The sequence below is a fragment of the Raphanus sativus genome, chromosome 9, assembly GCF_000801105.2.
Source record: "Raphanus sativus cultivar WK10039 chromosome 9, ASM80110v3, whole genome shotgun sequence".
Lineage (NCBI taxonomy): Eukaryota > Viridiplantae > Streptophyta > Magnoliopsida > Brassicales > Brassicaceae > Raphanus > Raphanus sativus.
Window position 1 is genome coordinate 2595570 of NC_079519.1, and position 21163 is coordinate 2616732.

At 33.5% G+C, this 21163-nt stretch overlaps 2 protein-coding genes and 1 long non-coding RNA gene across 4 annotated transcripts; 2 read left to right on the forward strand and 1 right to left on the reverse strand.

Annotated features, from left to right (window-relative positions):
- Positions 1-10505: 10505 nt before the first annotated feature.
- LOC108833335 (myb family transcription factor PHL8) lies at positions 10506-12324 on the forward strand. 2 transcript variants are annotated; one of them, XM_018606765.2, is made up of 6 exons: positions 10506-10864; positions 10968-11044; positions 11158-11206; positions 11316-11415; positions 11503-11572; positions 11657-12324. In XM_018606765.2, the coding sequence occupies exons 1-6, from the start codon at positions 10708-10710 to the stop codon at positions 12224-12226; spliced, it is 1023 nt and encodes a 340-aa protein (XP_018462267.1). In that variant the 5' UTR covers positions 10506-10707; the 3' UTR covers positions 12227-12324. The 2 variants fall into 2 exon arrangements, with proteins under 2 accessions (XP_018462267.1, XP_018462269.1); XM_018606767.2 differs by having other exon boundaries at positions 10507-10864; positions 11319-11415.
- Positions 12325-16120: 3796 nt separating this feature from the next.
- Positions 16121-17315, forward strand: LOC130499618 (uncharacterized). The gene is made up of 2 exons (XR_008938513.1): positions 16121-16282; positions 16558-17315. It is a non-coding gene; the product is annotated as an uncharacterized LOC130499618 (long non-coding RNA).
- Positions 17316-18966: 1651 nt separating this feature from the next.
- Positions 18967-20388, reverse strand: LOC108824335 (F-box/kelch-repeat protein At1g24800-like). The gene has a single exon (XM_056993889.1). The coding sequence runs from the start codon at positions 20345-20347 to the stop codon at positions 19088-19090; it is 1260 nt and encodes a 419-aa protein (XP_056849869.1). The 5' UTR covers positions 20348-20388; the 3' UTR covers positions 18967-19087.
- Positions 20389-21163: the final 775 nt, after the last annotated feature.

Here is a 21163-nt window from a genome sequence, read left to right on the forward strand (position 1 = left end):
CGGAGTCATCTTGCTGACTCTTGGCAGGCTGAACAAAAAAACTATAGACTTTATGATTTTTTTTAAAAATGAAAATCTTATGTTTTTAACTATTGTATATGTATTTTTAATAGAACTGATAGATCTATATCTCATTCCAGTTCAACTAGTGGAGTTTCATCAAGAAAGTTGAAAAATGGAAGAAGTGGTCAAAGCTATCATTTCTAAAATGTCTCCAACGGTTTATAGCGAGCCGACGCCCGCTACTAGTGAATGTCGGAAAGGTTTGTGGTCTTAAAAAAAAATTTGGTTTGATTTGAGCTATAAATTAAATTATATATCTGGTGTAAGAAAGCCAACTTGAAATTACAAAATAATATGTTTTTAAAACAATCAAACAACTTTCAAAAAAAAATTATCATATGATTAGGGATGATCATAAATTTTTTACAGATATAAATAATTTAATTAAACAATATAATTTTATTTTTAACAATTTGAAATTTATATGGTTATGTACATTCTTTTTTAAAAAAAATTGAAGATTCTCTGCCAATGTTTCATCCAATTATGCTACAAATTAAGTCTTAGAACACCCACATTCGTAATGTTCCTGCAAGTGTTATTATATTAAAAATAAAAATATTTAATGTAAATGAAGAAAGAGGAAAAAAATGCTCTTGCTAGAGAACACTTAACACAAAGCTAAGAGCGTGCGCATCGGCGAGTCTTAGAGCGGATCGCGCATTTTTCAAAGAAAAAAAAGTTAAAATAATCAAATACGACGACCTCGGCTTGTCCCGCCCCTTCGTTGTGAACCGGTTCGTCAACTTTCGCGTGGGCCCCACGACACGTGGTGGCCCGCGATTGATACTCTATGATTATTATTATTATTATTTTTTTTTTTTAAAAAAAAGCAAACAGAAAAAGTTAAAAAAAAAAAAAAATTTTTTTTTCCACGATCCTCTTCCCCGAATCGCCAATGCTGATGTCCTAAGAGCTTTGCTTAGCATATGTGATGTGACACTATATCATTGATCTAATTTTCTCAAATTTTAAGTTTAGTTACAATATTAATTTATATAATTATTTTATCTATAAGAGATTCTTAAGTTAGCTCTCACCATTGCTACGCTCTTAAGTCTCTGAGCAATATTTTATCCTCCCCCCTTCCCCCTCCCCCTCCCCCTCCCATTGCCTCAAATTTTAAGTTTAGTTACAATATTAATTTATATAATTATTTTATCTATAAGAGATTCTTAAGTTAGCTCTCACCATTGCTACGCTCTTAAGTCTCTGAGCAATATTTTATCCTCCCCCCTTCCCCCTCCCCCTCCCCCTCCCCCTCCCACTCCCACTCCCACTCCCACTCCCAGTAACTTATTACTTAAATAATGTCGCTATTTTTTTTTCATCTTGTCAACAAGTGACACATGAATGATGTCACTTTTGTTTGACAATGGATTTACGGTTTAATATATATATATATATATATATATATATATATATATATATATCAATTTTACATGTTTTTATCTTAAAAAAATACAGGTTCTTTTTTTTTGTTCATCTGGATCTGTGCATCACAAGCACATTCGAGTGAAATTGGGCCCCTTAAGCTAAAAGAGAATAATAATCGATGAGGCATCTCTCTTTTAGACTGCTTTCGATCCATTTTCAACATTATTCAAGAATCTTTTTTTTTTGTTCTCTCCTTTAATAACTTTCATCATTATCATTTATCTTATTACAATGGAGGACTCTATCTTAGATTAGTCATCGCTAAGTGTTTTTCTGTATACGTCTTAGTAAAGATGAAGACAATGAAGTCTACTGTAAGATTAAAGCATATAATGCTACATTTCATTTGTTTTGCCCATCTCTACTTTTCTATACATATGAAATATACGTTTTCAAATACTATATTTCGATGGTATGAACATGATCTTGTCACTATCATTCCTAAACGGCATGGATATCTTGATTCTTATTTATACAACACGCAACGCTTCATCATGTGATATGATGTATAAGCTTGATTCGATTTACTTCATTGGTTTAGAAAATGGTTTTCAACAAGAGAATATGTTTCTTTTAGCATCAAAAGAAAGTAATGTTAAATAGATGGTTAAAGAGAAAGTTATATGATCATTATCCTCTCTTAGCTTTGCTGATTTTCTTTGCTTGTTTTTCAAACATTCGGGCCACACGATATTTGATATATATATGATCATCTCTCTCATTAATATGCATGCATGTGTGTGTTTCAAGTTGGATTAAATGATTATCGATATTCCTTTCTTTAAGAAATGAACAAAATGAAAGGTGTCCACTAAAACAGAAACTCGTAGTAGGAGAAGATGCTTCTCCACGACATCAAGCCACACTTTCGGGTCCCCCAATTTTCCTCTGAGTTTTTTGTTTGTTGTAACTGAAATTTCCTCTTAGTTTTCTCAATGGTAATATCTATTCTTTTCAAAATTCACGATTTTATGCCTCATCAGAGCAAAAGCTCAATAACAAATCCAAATCACAGTTATTGCGAATGGATCCATTCCTTGCAGTGGATTGATTCCCAATTGGATGCAAATATTTTCTCTAATTTATGATAACACCAGTGGTTTCTTTATTGTTTTTTTTAAATTATTTTCTTTATTGTTTATACTTTATATTTTCATTTTACCTTCCAATTGGAATCAACATAGTGTTTCAAAAAAAAAAACAGAGTATCAATATTTAAATAAGTTGTGTTTCAACTTTTTTCTAATAAGTTATCAGTATATCCATTTTGAAAAATATTGTATAAATTAGTGATATTATCAATAAGGGTAACTGTACGACTGTACGTAGTGCACTGCATGAATAATTAACCAATGTATATTCAGATAGAAAAGAGGGATTAAGAGAATAATAATTAGATTTTGATTTTTAAGGCCAATCCCCAACAATCAAAGCTCGATCAGATTTTCAGCTTTTACCGACGGCTCTCGATGATTCTTTTATTTGTATCATCAGACTTCAATTTTGTAAAAGGAATGATGTTTTTGCAACATTTTTAATTTTCCCTTCAAAGCTAGCTAATTAAGATTTTTTTACTGGAATAAATTTATTTATTGCTTCTGCAACAAGAAAGACTTGGAAAATACTTATGCGAAAGAGGAAAGTAATTTATTTATATTTCTCCAAAAGAAATTATTTGTAATTTCTTATAATATTGAACAATCCGGAAAAAAATTGTCTACCCGTAGACTGCATTTTTTAAAGAATTTAGTGGTGATTATTTCTGAAGATTTAGAGTACCCAAATTAATTTAAGAAAAAGTTGAACCAAAAAAAACACGTTATACGTTTCTGATGGAATCCACGTTCAGTATTTGTAGTCTGATTAGCTAATACTAACAAGTGTCGTATAATGGCCCTCCAGATAACAACCAAAACATGCATGTTAAGAGGAAAAAAAAAGAATCTTAATTTTTATTCACAAGGGCTGTATTTTTCTTCAGAAATTTAAACTATTTTCAAGATTTACGGTTGAATGTAATTTATTTTACGGATGGTGTCATGGTGATGTTAAATCAAAATACACGTTCAGTATGTTAATACATTTTTTCTCAAGTTTTTATACTTACAAAACAGCTCTGTTAGATTTTCTTTTCAAGAAAAACTCTGTTTTATCAAACCTTTTGTTCAAAAAAAAAACTCTGGCTTTTCTTTTGACGAAAGGTTTTTTGAAAAAAAAAACTCTGTTACATTTTTCTTTTCAAGAAAAACTCTGTTACATTTCAAGTTTTTAATAACTAAAATTTCCGGCACTGGAATACAACTACTCTGATTAAGCAGTTAAACAAAATAAAAAAATCTGCTTTAGGCTCTATTGTAAACGTATTTATTTATTGAATATAAGTTCTTTTCTGACCAAAAGAAATCTGATAATCATAAAAGACTACTAATGCTTTGATTTGGAGAAATAACGTAACAAACATCAAACATGCACTAAAATTAGACACTATTATGTTTCTGTTAAAATCATGTTCTTAAATAAACGTTGTGCGTTTGTGTTACGTCGCGAAAATGATTGTTTCCCAGGGTTTCATATTTGCTCATACATACTAACTTAAGCAATGTGTTGAAATATGTGGATTCTTAAGAAACTTGCAAGGAATGCAGATCCCAGAACACTTGAGAGATTCCTCTGAAGTGGATCACAAACTTCAGCATATTTTCTAGTGGTGCCATATATCCTTTCTGCCTTATTATATATTGTTGTTGACATTTCTGGACTACGCGTTTATATATGTTTATTGGGTCAAGACGAAGACCATGCATTGTTGAGTTGTTATATAGATCAATTATTTTAGTTACTGTTTCGCTTAAATGGATTTTAATATATTAATTCAATAATTATACGAAATCTAACTGGATTCACAAAAGAAAACTAAGGCAGAAGAAGGGATTGTGCTGTTTAAAGTTATATTGAGATTAGATTCCCTCAACTCTACATACAACCAAGTGAATCTGCCAATCAATCCCATCTTTTCTTCCTTCAAAGATATGTATACATATATGTTTATAGAGATTCGCAAAAACATAACACAAAATGTTTAATATATATATTTATACTTCAGCAATATTTTTATACATGACTGAGCACGGATACCCGATATATGGTTTGAAATTTTGAATCAGCTATCCGATTAGTATTTACTTAATAAATAATGTAAAGTTTGAATCAGCTATCCGATTAGTATATACTTAATAAATAATATATATTTCTTATTGTCTAACATGTAAAATTATTTTTAAACTATTTATGACCTGCCAATTATCCTAACACGTATCATATTTTTTAAATCGAATTTCTCTTTTAAATTTTATAATCATGTCTTTGAATAGTATATATGTTTCTGAATACTAATATTTAATACTCGTAATGTGTTTTTGTTTTTTTTTAGTTTCAAATTTTATTATTCCGGAGAGTGGAATTTGGTTATCTAACTTATCTTTGACAGTGATAGTGTTGTCTAGTATTAATTTTGGACTTATCGAATACGATCAAATAAATTTGTTACTCTTACTGATCTGTTTGACTAAGAGATCCTGAAAATTGTGGGTTCAACTAGATTTTTTGGTATGCAGTAAATACTCGATCTGAAAATAAGATTCTTGGTGAGGAAAATCAATTTTTAAGAGGAACGAAAAAAAAAAAATTTAAGAGAGAGAGAGAGAAAATATTTTTTCTAGAGTCTTTTCCATTAGCTCCGCCGTCGAACCCTAATTGCAACCAACAGAAAGCTCCTTCTTGTGGTGGTCGTTGTAGCTTCGTCTCCGATCACCGTGGGCTCGTGCTCCGGTCATAACGCTCCGCCTCAACCCCTTGCCTCCTCTTCTCGTCTCTCCTCCTTGTCTGGTGTGTTTGGGTTTGCTGAATCTTCTCCAACGAATCAAACTGAAATCAAAGGTGTCTTTGGTCTCTCTGGAACACCAACGAAGTCTGGCTAGTCGGGTAAGTTGCGGGTACCTTGGATATACCTTTAGTCACCGATTGCGCTTGGATCTGGGTCAGGTCTGAGATCTGAGATTTGCCGGAATGTACGACGCGTCGCTGCCGTCACCGCTTTCTGTCTCATCGTCTCACTCCAGTCGGTCTCCTCTTCTGTGTAGCTCCAAGGTCTTAGTAGAGTTTCTCCTCTCTGTTTAGAGTGAAAGGTTGATACGTCCTGAGATTGGACAGGATCACTCAAACGGACTTAAGGATATGAACTCGCCAAAAGGGAGAACTGATGGGATGAACGGTGACACAAAGGGTTGCGGAAGGCCCAATGATATTACCAGAGGTGAACTCCGAAGAGAACTGATGGATTGAACGGTGACACAAAGGGTTGCGGAAGACCCGATGATACTACCAGAGGTGCTTGATTGTCGCCTGATATGACTCACAGGTCCGACAAGGAAGCAAACTCGATCTGTTGCCGGATGTGACGCACCGGTCCAACGAGAAAGAGAGTGTTACTTGGAGCTAACCACACCAAGAACAAGAAAAGTGAGATACCCTCTCAAAGTTCCAAAAATAAACACTCAAAGCTTATTTTATTTCATTGATCAACTAGCCTTTATATAATAGGCGAAGCATACAAAAGGTTAGAATACAAAAGACTAGTCAAACATAGAATTTAGCAATTTATAAAAACAAGGAAGACTTGACCAAAAACTTTGAATTGACCAAAAATCATAAATGTCTTGACTTGACTCAAATTGAAGGATTGTAGTCGTCACACTCTTCGGCTGGTCTCGTGCTTCCGCATGGTCGACCGTCTCGGAATTGCCGTCAGATTGATATATTATTCGACCATAGATTGTATTTTTTTGTTGGGTCTTTCTTTCTTTGGACTGAAACAGTCCATAAACATATTTCCATAAATCATCAAACCCATCTCGTTTAAACTAAAACCCGTAAGCCAAGTTTTCTTGATTTGTTTATGCTGCTGATTTAGGGCGCATCATTCCCTCCTTCTTTAAAAAGATTTGCCCTCAAATCTGTCTTTCTTAGCTTCAGATAGAATGATCTCTTGGCTTTTTGTAGAACCTTTTTTTTTTTTTTTTAGAAAGAAGATGAAAGGTAGAAGATGGATGAAGAAGATGGAAAGATGAGAAAAATGAACAGACAAGTACCGGTTGAGTGGCTCTGATACCACTTGATACGTCTTGGGTCGGGACAGGATCACTCAAACGGACTTAAGGATATGAACTCGCCAAAAGGGAGAACTGATGGGATGAACGGTGACACAAAGGGTTGCGGAAGGCCCAATGATATTACCAGAGGTGAACTCCGAAGAGAACTGATGGATTGAACGGTGACACAAAGGGTTGCGGAAGATCCGATGATACTACCAGAGGTGCTTGATTGTCGCCTGATATGACTCACAGGTCCGACAAGGAAGCAAACTCGATCTGTTGCCGGATGTGACGCACCGGTCCAACGAGAAAGAAAGTGTTACTTGGAGCTAACCACACCAAGAACAAGAAAAGTGAGATACCCTCTCAAGGTCCCAAAAATAAACACTCAAAGCTTATTTTATTTCATTGATCAACTAGCCTTTATATAATAGGCGAAGCATACAAAAGGTTGGAATACAAAAGACTAGTCAAACATAGAATTTAGCAATTTATAAAAACAAGGAAGACTTGACCAAAGACTTTGAATTGACCAAAAATCATAAATGTCTTGACTTGACCCAAATTGAAGGATTGTAGTCGTCACACTCTTCGGCTAGTCTCGTGCTTCCGCATGGTCGACCGTCTCGGAATTGCCGTCAGATTGATATATTATTCGACCATAGATTGTATTTTTTTGTTGGGTCTTTCTTTCTTTGGACTGAAACAAGTCCATAAACATATTTCCATAAATCATCAAACCCATCTCGTTTAAACTAAAACCCGTAAGCCAAGTTTTCTTGATTTGTTTATGCTGCTGATTTAGGGCGCATCATTCCCTCCTTCTTTAAGAAGATTTGCCCTCAAATCTGTCTTTTTTTAGCTTCAGATAGAATGATCTCTTGGCTTTTTGTAGAACTTTTTTTTTTTTTTTAGAAAAGAAGATGAAAGGTAGAAGATGGATGAAGAAGATGGAAAGATGAGAAAAATGAACAGACAAGTACCGGTTGAGTGGCTCTGATACCACTTGATACGTCTTGGGTCGGGACAGGATCACTCAAACGGACTTAAGGATATGAACTCGCCAAAGGGAGAACTGATGGGATGAACGGTGACACAAAGGATTGCGGAAGGCCCAATGATATTACCAGAGGTGAACTCCGAAGAGAACTGATGGATTGAACGGTGACACAAAGGGTTGCGGAAGACCCGATGATACTACCAGAGGTGCTTGATTGTCGCCTGATATGACTCACAGGTCCGACAAGGAAGCAAACTCGATCTATTGCCGGATGTGACGCACCGGTCCAACGAGAAAGAAAGTGTTACTTGGAGCTAACCACACCAAGAACAAGAAAAGTGAGATACCCTCTCAAGGTTCCAAAAATAAACACTCAAGCTTATTTTATTTCATTGATCAACTAGCCTTTATATAATAGGCGAAGCATACAAAAGGTTGGAATACAAAAGACTAGTCAAACATAGAATTTAGCAATTTATAAAAACAAGGAAGACTTGACCAAAGACTTTGAATTAACCAAAAATCATAAATATCTTGACTTGACCCAAATTGAAGGATTGTAGTCGTCACACTCTTCGGCTGGTCTCGTGCTTCCGCATGGTCGACCGTCTCGGAATTGCCGTCAGATTGATATATTATTCGACCATAGATTGTATTTTTTGTTGGGTCTTTCTTTCTTTGGACTGAAACAAGTCCATAAACATATTTCCATAAATCATCAAACCCATCTCGTTTAAACTAAAACCCGTAAGCCAAGTTTTCTTGATTTGTTTATGCTGCTGATTTAGGGCGCATCAAAGGTGGCCTAGAGGCGCACCACCGAGAACCTCTGTTCCATAGTTCGGAAGACAGTAACCATGGCGAATCTATGTTGATCGATTGGCTTCTTCTCCTGCTCTCGGCGTCGTCTCCTAGGGTTTTGAGGACAACCCAAGGTGTCGGTGCCTCTTTCTCTCGAGGAAGACCTATCAGTTAGGACGTCCGTTTCAAGGAGTGTCACTGCTTCTTATGTGCTTCAATTCCCTTCTTCCAAAGCTCCAGCGGATTGCTTTATGTAACCTTGTTGTCTCCACCGCAACTTATGTGTCGCGTAGCGGAATGGGGAACTGAAACTACCGTCTACGCTTGACCATAACATGTCCTTCACTTCCAGCGGGGTTGATACGGGCCAACATTTTCGTCGTCTGCTGCGATAGTTTGGGTTTTGTTTCGTCGGCGTCTTCCTCCAGACGGAGCTCCGGGGTGTGTGCCTGACGCTCTGTCGATGCCTGCTTGGAGCCACTTCGATGAGTGTTCGATTGAACTTGACTTCAGGCTATTCTCTTGCGTTCTGGTTAGTTTATCACAACAAGAAGGCTTAGGATTGGGAGCTTAGTTTACTGTCTTTTGTTCTTCAATGTTTTATTAACTTCAAACACCGGAGCTTGGATTTAATCACCTAGATTCTTTTGGGTTTTTTAAAACTTTTTGCGGCCCTCAAAATCCTGAATAGTTGAAAGCAGATCTTGGTTTCAATTAAATTTGTAACCAAACCTTCGTTATGTTTAATGATATTTACAATTTAACAAAAAAAAAATCAATTTTTAGTAGGTTCAACTCTATTTGAACATTATTCTGGATTTTTTTATAGGTTTGGGATACCCCAAAATGATTTTTAAAAATCACTTTTTTTTCAAAATATAGGCAGGTGGTTCAGAATTTGGAGCATTAATTATGAAGAATATAACAAGTTTTTTCAACAATATATAAATAAGAAGACGACAAAAAATTCCTACCCAGCACAAAGAAATCAAACTATGCAACAGTAAACCTTTTGCTATTACATAGTTACAAGTAACTCATGATTTATGAGCATCATGAACACAACGATGCATGGTAGCTTAATATATTTGTAAGCATACGACATGCGTACATCGGTAAAGTCTATGTTAATGAATTTTTCGTCGACATCGGTATTGTATAAAGATATATATTATTTATTCGTCTGAAATATAGTAAGGGACATATATTGTATAGATACAAGTATGGTGGGGGCAACACTACCGAAGAGCAACTCAAGATACATATGAGACACAACAGAACAAACCTTATACTTTTTCTTTAGCCTTCTTTTTAGGAGCGAATATTCTTGTATATTTATACACCCTTACTTCATTATAAAACGCATCACTATCTATCCTGGAAATATATTTTATACAATGTGTGGTAGATAAAATAAAATCCATAGGTACAAGAAAACCTATAAGATATTAATTACATAACAATACTCGAATCATCAAGATACAATACATAAACACTGTTATTGATCAATTCCAGCCCAGACAGTTCAGCTATCACATGTATAAAAACTGATATATTATAAGGCTACGACTTTTACGAATCGAGCAAATCCTAAAGGCCATGTCGACACTAATAGAGCCTCACCTAATCATACACAACAAACACACACAAAAGACCATTGCTTCATAAGAAGAATAAACAAAAAGAGGAAAGTAACATTAGGACCATGTTGAAAATAGAATAGAAAACGGTAAGAACAATTGCAAACAAAGAAAAGAATAGGTATGCAATATGATATGTGTCCACTTAGATAGACCGATGTACATACGACCAAAAAACGAAGTGTACAAAACCTCTTTTTATGTGATCTAATTGCATCATATATCTAAGATAAAGTAACACGAAATTACAAAAGGCAACATATATCACAAAAAAAAAGAACAAAGCGGTGTGAAATCGGGGAAATGATCGAAAAAGAGGAGAAAATGACATTAATTAAAAATAAAAATAAACTAAAGAAAGAAAGAGGAAAGGGTCAAGAGAGCATATATTCCCTTCTCCAACAGAACCCCACTCATGTTTCCTGATATGGAGTGAGAGGAGAAAGATAGAGGACAACATCAACCACTCCAAAGATTTATATATACATATAAATCCCCATATCTTTGCAACCAAACCCAACAATCTTTGAAAACAAATAACCCTTTCGTTTTATTTATATTTCTTGGGGTCGTTCTTGATTGTATACTAGAGGTAGAGAGAGAGAGAGAGATTTGTATGTGTTTATTAATGGAGAGTAACACTACCAATGGTAATAATCAGAAGGCAAAGATGAGTCTTGTGTTGTCAACAGATGCTAAGCCCAGATTGAAATGGACTTGTGAGCTTCATCACATATTCATTGAAGCCGTTGATCAACTCGGTGGACCAAACAGTATGTACTTAGTTGTTTCATCTTCTTCTCACGTTAAGTTTTTCTCTCTTCATTATCCATTTCTTGATTAGCTTTTTGGTTTGTTCTGTTTTGTGACCTGCAGAGGCAACACCTAAAGGTTTGATGAAGGCTATGGAGATTCCTGGCCTTACTTTGTATCATCTGAAGAGCCATTTACAAGTAATTAATGTTCAGAAAAATCTCTGACTGGATCAGTGGTTTTAGGTTTTAGATTTTATTTATTTATTTCTGGAAGATCAAGTTTGGATGATTTTATTATGATTTTTCTGCAGAAATATCGACTAGGAAAGAGCCTGAAGTTTGATGATAACAACCTCGAAGGTTTAAGATTTCTTTTTTCCTTTATTATAACATTGATCATGTTTTATAAAACTTATGGATCTTTGAACTTGATTTTTTTTCCTTATGTATGATTTTTTACTTGGTCTAGCAGTTTCCTCTGCTTCAGAAACCCAAGAAGCTGATAGTAAAAACGACTCTACAGATTTCAGAGGCAGTGTCAACGTAGAAAACAACAATCCAGCTAACGAGTAATTTATGATCAGATAATCAAAACAATAATATCTTTCGTTATTTCACTTAATTTAATATTACTTGTATGGCTTGTTTTGAAACAGAGGCGTGCAGATCACGGAAGCTTTACAACTGCAGATGGAAGTTCAGAAGAAACTACATGAACAAATCGAAGTAATAGCCTCAATCCAAGATCCTAATAAATCTAACTAAGCACAGTAATATATGTTTAGGGTCTTGAAAATGTTTTGGTTTTAGGTTCAGAGGCATTTACAAGTGAAGATTGAGGCACAAGGCAAGTATTTACAGTCAGTATTACTGAAAGCTCAACAAACTCTCGCTGGCTACACATCTTCCACTCTTGGCATGGACTTTGCGAGAACCGAACTCTCTAGATTAGCTTCAATGGTGAATCAAAGTTCTTCGTTCTCGGAGGTAACACAAGTGGAAGAATACGAAGAAGCAGAGGATGTTGAAGACGGATTCTTGTGGTGCAAGAAACCAGAAAACAGAGTAATTACACAGCCAAGACGGTCAGTTGAAAGCTCGTTGACATCTTTGGAGAGCTCAGAGACGAAACTGAATAACAATAACAACGAGAGGGTATCAGTGGAGCTTCCGTTGATGGAGATCAAATCAGAAGTGCTGACGGAGAAGAATAAGAAGAGAAACTTAAACGACATCGTTTTCCTGGAATGTCAGCCTTCAAATAAGAGAAATTTTGGAGCTGCTGATGATGATGATGATGAGCAGCACCTGAAGTTGAGTTTGAATAGTTACAAGAAAGACATGGGGACGTGGCCGAACATAGGACTAGGGTTTAATTGAAAAAAGTATTCATTTAATATTATAAGTGGTTTTAAAAAGTCCTATGTATCTGCGTAGATTTCCATATATATAACTTAAAGTAGAGATTTTGTGAGAAAGTCGGGGCGAAGAACGCATGGGAATATTCTATATGAGTCAACATGATTAATATAACTATGTAGAAAATGCGTGATATGTGTGTAGATTAGGTGGGGAGGCTTGTGGATGCGGTAAAGGCGAATTGGGGGGAACTTTTTATGATCAATGAAAGAAGCAAAATGATTAAATTACAGTGAGCTTTTATCATCATGTTCCGACCATGATAAGCATGTTGGCTTCTCAGTGGTTGTTTTATGACAAGACAAACCATATGTATACATGAATATATCTTAGGAACCACATGAGAAGGTGGGTAGTACGTGTTATTATGCATACCATATATAGAGAAAAGAAAGTAATGTGTTCATGAAAACGAGGCTTAGGCTTATAAAGTTTAATTTATCTCGCAGATGAATATAGTTTTATCTATAATCCACAAGTGTTCCGGATTTCTTTTTTTTTTCTTTTACAAGTTTCTTATAATTTCCACCAGTTTTTAAAAATGTTCACAATATTTTTATAACCTTTTACGTGTTAACTCTTTAGAAAACTTTGTTAATTTTCTTGTGATGGCTAACCTTTTGGTTATATGAATCTTTTTTTTTTCATTCATGTGAGCATATGTACAAAAGTAATACAACACGGTCATCGAATATTTTGAGAGACTGAGATAGATATAAATTGAAGTTATAGACATCTTTTTCATTGTCTCATCCAAGCACATGTATTTGAGAAACCCGTGATATCTATGTAGCCAAAATCTTATTTTGTCTGAATGCAATTTTTTTCCTTCCAATTGTTCTAAGTATAATGTGAAAACGTTCTTGGTGCCTTTAAATTATAGCTCTGATATATGCAGTCAGTGTGACGGTCGGTTTGATTGAAATCTTCTAATAAAATTCGTGAATAAATATGGTAGAATTGGTTAGCTAGTTTCAGTTAATGTTTGAGTGATTAGAAGAAATAAACAGATGAGTAAAATTTTTGGATTGAAAACAGATATTGATGAGGCAATATGAAACACCAATTTTTTTTGCCAATCAAACATTTTACAAATCAGTGATATAGAATGGTGGATTCCTTATATTTGCAAGATGAATTTACAATATGATAATTTACAGAAACTTATAGATTTCCTCACCAAGCTTTATTTTGGAGTAAGCAAAACATTAATGTTATACATCACTTGTACTTGATTGATGTAAATCGAGACTGTCTAATGTGCACATGATGCCACCACCTGTACGAATCCTATGTAGTCTTGGATCCAACTTCAGGGACGTTCTGCCCACATGTTATATGTTCGACTTATTCGAATTTACCCCATAAATATATCCAGGGGCGGATCTAGGATCAAAATCAGCTGGGGGCACACACACAATTTTTCATTATACATACTTTTTTATTGGGGGCACTTTCACAAATATCAAACTAATTCTTAAAGAAATTAAAAAAGTAGATGGGGTCACATGACCCCGTAGGGCTCTATGTCCGTCCGCCCTTGAATATATCTAAGGGATAAAATAAAAGTAACTACAGCACAAGCTAATTTTGCTTTCACATCACATGGATTCGGAAAAAAATACACTCGGCCCAATTTATCCATAGGCCCGTTTTACCAGTACCATTAAAATGGCAAATATCCATGCTCATTTGGAACATTATATCAAGACAGTTGAACATTTGCAAGTCTTGGTAAAATTTAAAACAAGCCTGAATGCAGTTTTTTCCCAAACATGGGCTTAAAGATAAGCTAAGATGGATAACAATCTTGTTCGTACTTAGAAACTAGGGCCTCGATTAGTATAGCTGATGAAGAAGCAGTAGCAGTATGCTGTAAAAGATATATACTCTCATTTAAAATTTTAATAAGATGATTGGTAAATTAGTAGCAATATACAATTTTAATATTTTTTATAAAAGTAATTATATAATATAAAATAATATATATTAAATTATAAATATATTAATAATATATATGTTATTAAAAATAATAAATCTTAATTAATAGTATAAATTAAATTAAATTTTAAATATGAAATATTATTAGTTAAAAAATAAATGTAAAATTTATTTAAAATATAAATTTATTTTGGATATAAAGTAATTTTGAATATTATTAAATAAAATAAGTAAAATATAAATTTATTTTTGGATATAAAATAATTTGAATATTATTTAATAAAATAAATAATTTATCATTATATATATATATATATATATATATATATCTTTTTATTTAATATATTAAAATATAAAAGAGATATAATTAATTTATTTTATTTCCTAATTTCAAAAATTATGTTTATATCGAAAATTTTATTTTAAAAAATAAAATTTACAATTAAAATATCCATTTTTAAAAATAATGTTTCGCATTTAAAATATAATTTAATATAATTTAATTAAATGTGAAATAAATTTTAATTATAGAATTAATATAATTTATAATATAATATAATTCTGTAAATTATATTATATATTAGATGTGAAAAACTATTTAAAAAAATATCTATATTGTAAATTTATTTCAGAAATCAAATTTCATTTCTGGATATAAAAATAAATTTATGATATTATTAAATCAAATAAATGAATTAATTATATATTTTTCTAAAATTTATAAATTGTAAATGCAAATGCTTTACCAAAAGTTTCATATAAGAGCATTTGCAAGAGAGCACAGTGCCGGTTCAAACTTGTCGGAAGCGGATTCAAAAAATGTTGCCTTTTTATTATAACTACGTTTATTGTATTTTTTATATATGATTAAAATAATGCTCAATATTGTTTTTTTTGTGAATCATAATACACAATATTGCTAAAACTAGAGATATTTTTCAAAAGAATAAAACATTAAAACATTATAGTTAATTCATATTTTCTTTTTCCTTTTTTGAATAAAAGCTTTCAAGTCTGTTTTTCCTTACTTGCTTAATTTTTAATACAATTTTAGCAGCATTTTTTACAAATTCAAAAAGTACAAGATCTAATTTATAGATAAAGAAAACATATGATAAAATATGCTAACATCAACTTCACAAATTTTTTTTTTCACATAATAATAAAACTCTATTTTAGTTTAAGTTTTAAAAACAAATGCTTACTAAATTACAAACACTTGCAAAAAAAAAGAAAGGAAAATAGCATAAGAAACATTCAAAGTGTCACTTAGTAGCGCTTTAAACTCCCAAGTTTTTTCACTAACACTTTTAACTTTCAAATTGACATTTATATCATAAAAAAATCCAAATTAAAATGTTGACCGGTTGTACAGGTAAAAAGTAATGTTTCAGTTTTTTTTCCAAAAATAATACTCTAATTAATAAAATAAACAAAAAATCAGAAAATAAATAAAAATCAGAAATTTAATGAAAATTCATACAATTAAATAGATATTCCAATTTTTAAAAAGTTCAGAAAATCAAATATTTATAAAATTAAATAAAAATAAAAAATAACTTAAAATCTTACAAAAGACAAATTAAACTACAGAAAAGCTAAACAAAATTAATAAATTATAAAACTCTAAAATTCAACATATTTTATTTGAAATTAGAAGATTTTGTTTAAAATATTTATAAAAATATATCATATAATTGTTTCCCTAATTATTGGGGAAATTTTACCTTTACCACATGTTTAGTACCGTTATTCATCTTTACCTTAAATAGAAGACCTTTACCACATGTTTAGTACCATTATTCATCTTTACCTTAAATAGAAGGGTATTTTTATAAATACCACAGTGTGAATTACTAAAATGACCCTTCTCATCCATCAGTCTTCTTCTCTTCTCTCTAAAAGAAATTCTGCCAAAGCGTCTTCTCTCACGGCAACAAGCAACAACGACGAGATTGATCGACGGCGACGAGATCGAGCAACGGTGACGAGATCGAGTGTATTCTCTCTCACAAAACAGACGAGATTGAGACTCACAACCTCAAAATGTCGAATCCTCAGTAAGAACTACAAGTTGTAAGTAATTTTCTCGGATTTTGTTGTTTCGATCTAAGAGAAAGAGTTACATATTAATAGGATCTAAGAGAAAGAGTTTGGATAGTGAACATTCAGTTTTGAGAATTTATAATCCTTTGTAAATCTGGGTTTCAAGTAATTTTAGGATTTATTTTGAATACCACATAGGATTGATTTTGACTTGATCTTTGAATAGATGCATATAAAAGAAAAGAGTTTCTGATAGTGAACATTACATTAAAAAAATTATAACTCCTTATGAATTTGGGTTTCAGTACAAGTTAACTTCAAACCAATGAAGAATGTGAGCACCTGATCAGCCTCGCTAAACCCAACATGCTTAAGTTAACTGTTGTTGATGAGAAAACCGGTGGTAGCAAAGATCCCTCTGGCTCTTGACTTGCCTAATGTAGGGGACTTTGTGTATGATAACCCGAGGAACGGTATCTCCATTGTTCCTCCTGTTCCTATGGAGAACTCGCTGATTCAAGTGGTGAGTATTACTGAGGAAGGTGCTTTTCTTGAGGCTGCTTCCACTGTTATCCTGTTTGCGTCGCCTCTACGTTCTGTTTTCATCAGAGCTCCAGCGTCTCCTTTGTACGTACCTGTCACAACCATAATGGAGAAGATCTTAGGTCCAGTCTCTGTTGGTTCGCTGAGGTTGGTTCAACGGATGTGAGGATCAACCCAGTTGTTAGGTTCAACTACTTCAGTGACCCACAGGATCTTGAGAGGTGTGTCAAAGGGACTAGGAAGATTGGAGAGATACTCAGGAGCCGAGCTATGCAGGACTTTATGTTCAGGGAATGGTTTGGGAGCTATAGGTTCAGGTTCGTCGGGGTGCCATTCCGTTTTAGTTTTTATTTATTTTAAATAGTATATTTATAATATTTGATTGTTTTATATTGACTAAGCTTGGGGTGGGTATTTGAATATCCACTCGAATTCGGTTAAAATCTATTCGGGTTTAAAATTTTTGAGTTTAAAGATTCTAACTCTATTCGGGTATTTATAAATTTTGGTTTCAGTTTGATTCGGATCTTTGCGGGTTTGATACCCGATTAAACTATTTTTAATTTTTCAAAATTTATATATCTTTAAATTTCCCTAAATCTAAAAATAAAAATAATATAATATGTAAATTTGAGTAATGTAAGTCAAAATACCTAAATTAGAAATTAAAAATAAGTTTAATTTGAATATTTGGATGAAAAATAAATATATATTTTAAGTATTTTTGGTGTTTTGATTATTGTTTATCTACTTTAGATGTTTATTTTTGATTATTTTTTATATTTCAAATATTTTAAAGAATTTAAAATAGCTTATATCTTGGATATTAACTCGAAAAATAGCTAACATATTGAAGTATATAAATATGATTTAGATACATTTGAATATCTAAAATATTTCGTTCGGATAAAGTTTGGTTATGGTTCTTTAGATACCAAAATGGTAAATCCGTTTAGATATTATCTAGTTCCGGTTTAAATTTGGTAATATTTTTTTCGTTCAGATTTTTTAAATGAAGAGTTAATATTATAATTTTCATGAATTATTTGTCCAATAAAAATGTTTTTTTTTTAATTTGACATTGATTTAATGGATAAGTAAATGAAATGTATTTAATTCAAATTTAATTTTGGAAACACATTAATGTAAGTATACTGTTCATCATTTTATCTTCTAAATTTTTCAATCATATATCACATATTTATCTTTAATTTTTTTTATTGACTAAATATGAAATATACAAGGATATCTCCTCATTTTGATCAAGGTCCGAAATTTGTTTTCATATGTTTGTTCACTAGCCCGTACAGGTAACAGTTTTGAATTGTGATCAAATAAACATATCAAACTTCACGTTTATTTTCAAAAAAAAAAAAAAAATTCACCACTATAGAATATAAAATAATACATTTTGGTATGATATAAGTTAATGTCTACCATGCGAAATGCGGACAATATATTACCAAAATTTATCTGGTATGTGTTATAAAAATTATTTGATAAAGTCACCATCGGCTATTGATTTCAAAATATCAATTGTAAGAAGTCTAGGGAGAATTGGTATTTCAATCAAATCGAAAATTATTTTTATTATTTTTGATGGATCCTGCTGTAGTTTATATGTGGCTACTAGACATTTTATGCTCCGATATAAAAACTTCAAATTATCATTTATAGAGTCATTTTACCATTTTAGACATTTTATGCTACGATGAGGTGTATGAGGCTATACCTGCGAATATATAAAATGATTATGAATATTATATAATTTGAGATATATAAATTGAACTATCAAGGAAGTGATTTTGTGTATGGTATCGCATGAAGAAATTTAGGTTAGTTATAGAATATGCGGATGTCGATTAGAGGATAATGAATGGCTGTTGACTGAAAGAAAAAATTAATGGCTGTAATTAATGTGTATCGTATAAAACGTTGTTGCACTCCAGAGATTCAGATAAATTGAATGGCTGTTTCTATGCATTTCGATTGGGCCATTGGGGTAGCAATGAAAGGACTCTAACAAAGTTTATGTTATCGTTCTAAAATTCACATAAATGGGTGAGAATGGATACACACAGAGTTAAATTTCTAAGTATGATTAGTCAGTAGGGTGCAGGATTTAGGATGATATGACAATGAAAAACGAAAGAAGGTTAGGGGATAATGTCAAAAACACAAGAGCTTGAAAATAATAATATTCTTAGAAACAAGTCTGACTAACGAAGAGCTCGATAAAACAGTCTTGAGACAGAAAAGATAAAAAGACATATAACAAAAGCAAAGAGTGTTTCACACAATTCTCTTTCTCTGATCAGATGGAGACATGCGTTTCCGTTTCCGTTTGTGGACAAGAGGAGGTTGGATGACTTGCACTAAGCTTGGACGATAAGGGGAAGAGCAAACAAGTGGGGGACGAGCAGCCATACTGACGCGGTTGGTGAAGGGGCAACGGTTTTCGAGTATGAGAGCTTCTCCGAGGTCGACGGATGATTTGAAGCGGCGGCAGTCTTGTCCAAACACAAAAGCCTTGTGAACAGGCTTGTGGTTAAACAGTTCAAACAAGACAGCAACTTTGTTGTCCTCATCAACAAAGAAGCTCCCACCAGAAAGTGGGGTACAGAGCTGAAAACCGTAGGTAGAGAAGGGCCCCGGATCCATTCGCAAAAACTTGCTCCAGGACGCACGGTTGGGGTCGACAGTAAGGGTAACCCAAATCTCAAAAAAGCCAGATTCATAACCACCAAAGAGAACCGCAAGCTGCTCATCATCACCTCTTCTAAGGAAGTTTGAGAGGAACATACAGTCACCACTGAAACCATCGAAAGAGTCATGAAAAGGAAGAGAGAGGCGTGGTCCAAACGTCTCTTGGGTAAAATCGAAAGAGAGTAAGAAAATTTCGTCTCTTTGGTAACCATATAGACCATCTATTAAATGATGAGCAAGAAAGTAGGCGTTTCCCTTGACAGACACGCCTCCCTGATTATAACCTATCCACCACACGGGATTATTAATCACCACCTCGAGGACCCTCCATGTATTACACTTAATGTCATAGATTTCGAACCCCATCTTGTCGGGTTCGTCTCCTGGTCCAAACCTCAGGATTTTGTGGTTGCGCTGCGAGTCTGAGCCGTCGTCGGAGGAGGAGTATCCGATCGCGAACCTGTTATTTCTGTTGAACTCTTCTCTCGGTTCGATCCACCTTGTTTGACACAGATAAGGGTTCCACAACACCAGCTTCGGTTCCTCCTTCTTGTCCTTGTCCTTCTTCTTGTCCGTAGCCACGCATAACACCAGCCCATCGCAGTGATATAACTTGGATACGTCCAAGTCATTGAGGAAATCTACCTTGTTTACCGACACATGAACAAAATCTTCTTGGAACCTCTCCAGAGAGTAGATCTCGCCATTCATCGTCAGAAACAGTTGCGGCGGCTGCGCTGGTGGTGCTGCTTCTGCTTCTGCTTCTTTACCCGCATCCGTAGATCCAACCGCCTTCGGTGATGTACTCGTCAGTATCTTCTCCCCAACCAATTCATCGCTCATCATCTTTCCAAAAATTAGGGTTTAGTTTCTCTATTTGCCTTGGTCGTGTGTTTACTATGTATATATACCCAATAATTTCCCTAGGTACCGCGTCTGGGCTCCGATAATTTGAGGCCCGGTAATTTGAGGCCCGGTAGTTTTGGGAAGAGATTTTTTAAAAATATATCATATAATTGTTTCCCTAATTATTGGAGAAAATTTACTTTTACCACATGTTTAGTACCATTATTCATCTTTACTTTAAATAGAAGAGCATTTTTATAAATACCACAATGTGAATTACTAAACTGACCCTTCTCAGCCATCGTCTTCTTCTCTTCTCTGTAAAAGAAATTCTGCGACCAAAACAAAGTGTCTTCTCTCACGGCAACAAGCAACATCGACGTGATCGAGCAACGGTGACGAGATCGAGCAATGGTGACGAGATCGAGTGTATTCTCTCTCACAAAACAGACGAGATCGAGACTCGAAATCTCATAATATCGAATCCTCAGCAAGAACTACAAGTTGTAAGTAATTTTCTCGGATTTTGTTGTTTCGATCTAAGAGAAAGAGTTACATATTAATAGTAGGATCTAGGAAAAAGAGTTGGATAGTGAACATTCAATTTTTGAGAATTTATAACCCTTTGTAAATTTGGGTTTCAAGTAATTTTAGGATTTTATTTCGAATACCACATAGGATTGATTTTGACTTGATCTTTGAAAGATTCTAAAATAAAAATTAATTATAAAATCAACTATCTTCAAATTTTAGATTACAGTACAAAAATCTTTTTGTAATGATCGATTGTATTATTAAGTCAACGAATTAAAGAGT

What these genes read in the sequence shown, in the direction of transcription:
- LOC108824335 (XM_056993889.1), bottom strand. Translation starts at nt 20,347, where the DNA reads ATGATGAGCGATGAATTGGTTGGGGAGAAGATACTGACGAGTACATCA.
- LOC108833335 (XM_018606765.2), top strand. Translation starts at nt 10,708, where the DNA reads ATGTGTTTATTAATGGAGAGTAACACTACCAATGGTAATAATCAGAAG. An exon ending in TCAACTCGGTGGACCAAACA is followed by an intron (nt 10,865 to 10,967) that starts GTATGTACTTAG and finishes TGTGACCTGCAG; the next exon opens with AGGCAACACCTAAAGGTTTG. An exon ending in ATCTGAAGAGCCATTTACAA is followed by an intron (nt 11,045 to 11,157) that starts GTAATTAATGTT and finishes ATTTTTCTGCAG; the next exon opens with AAATATCGACTAGGAAAGAG.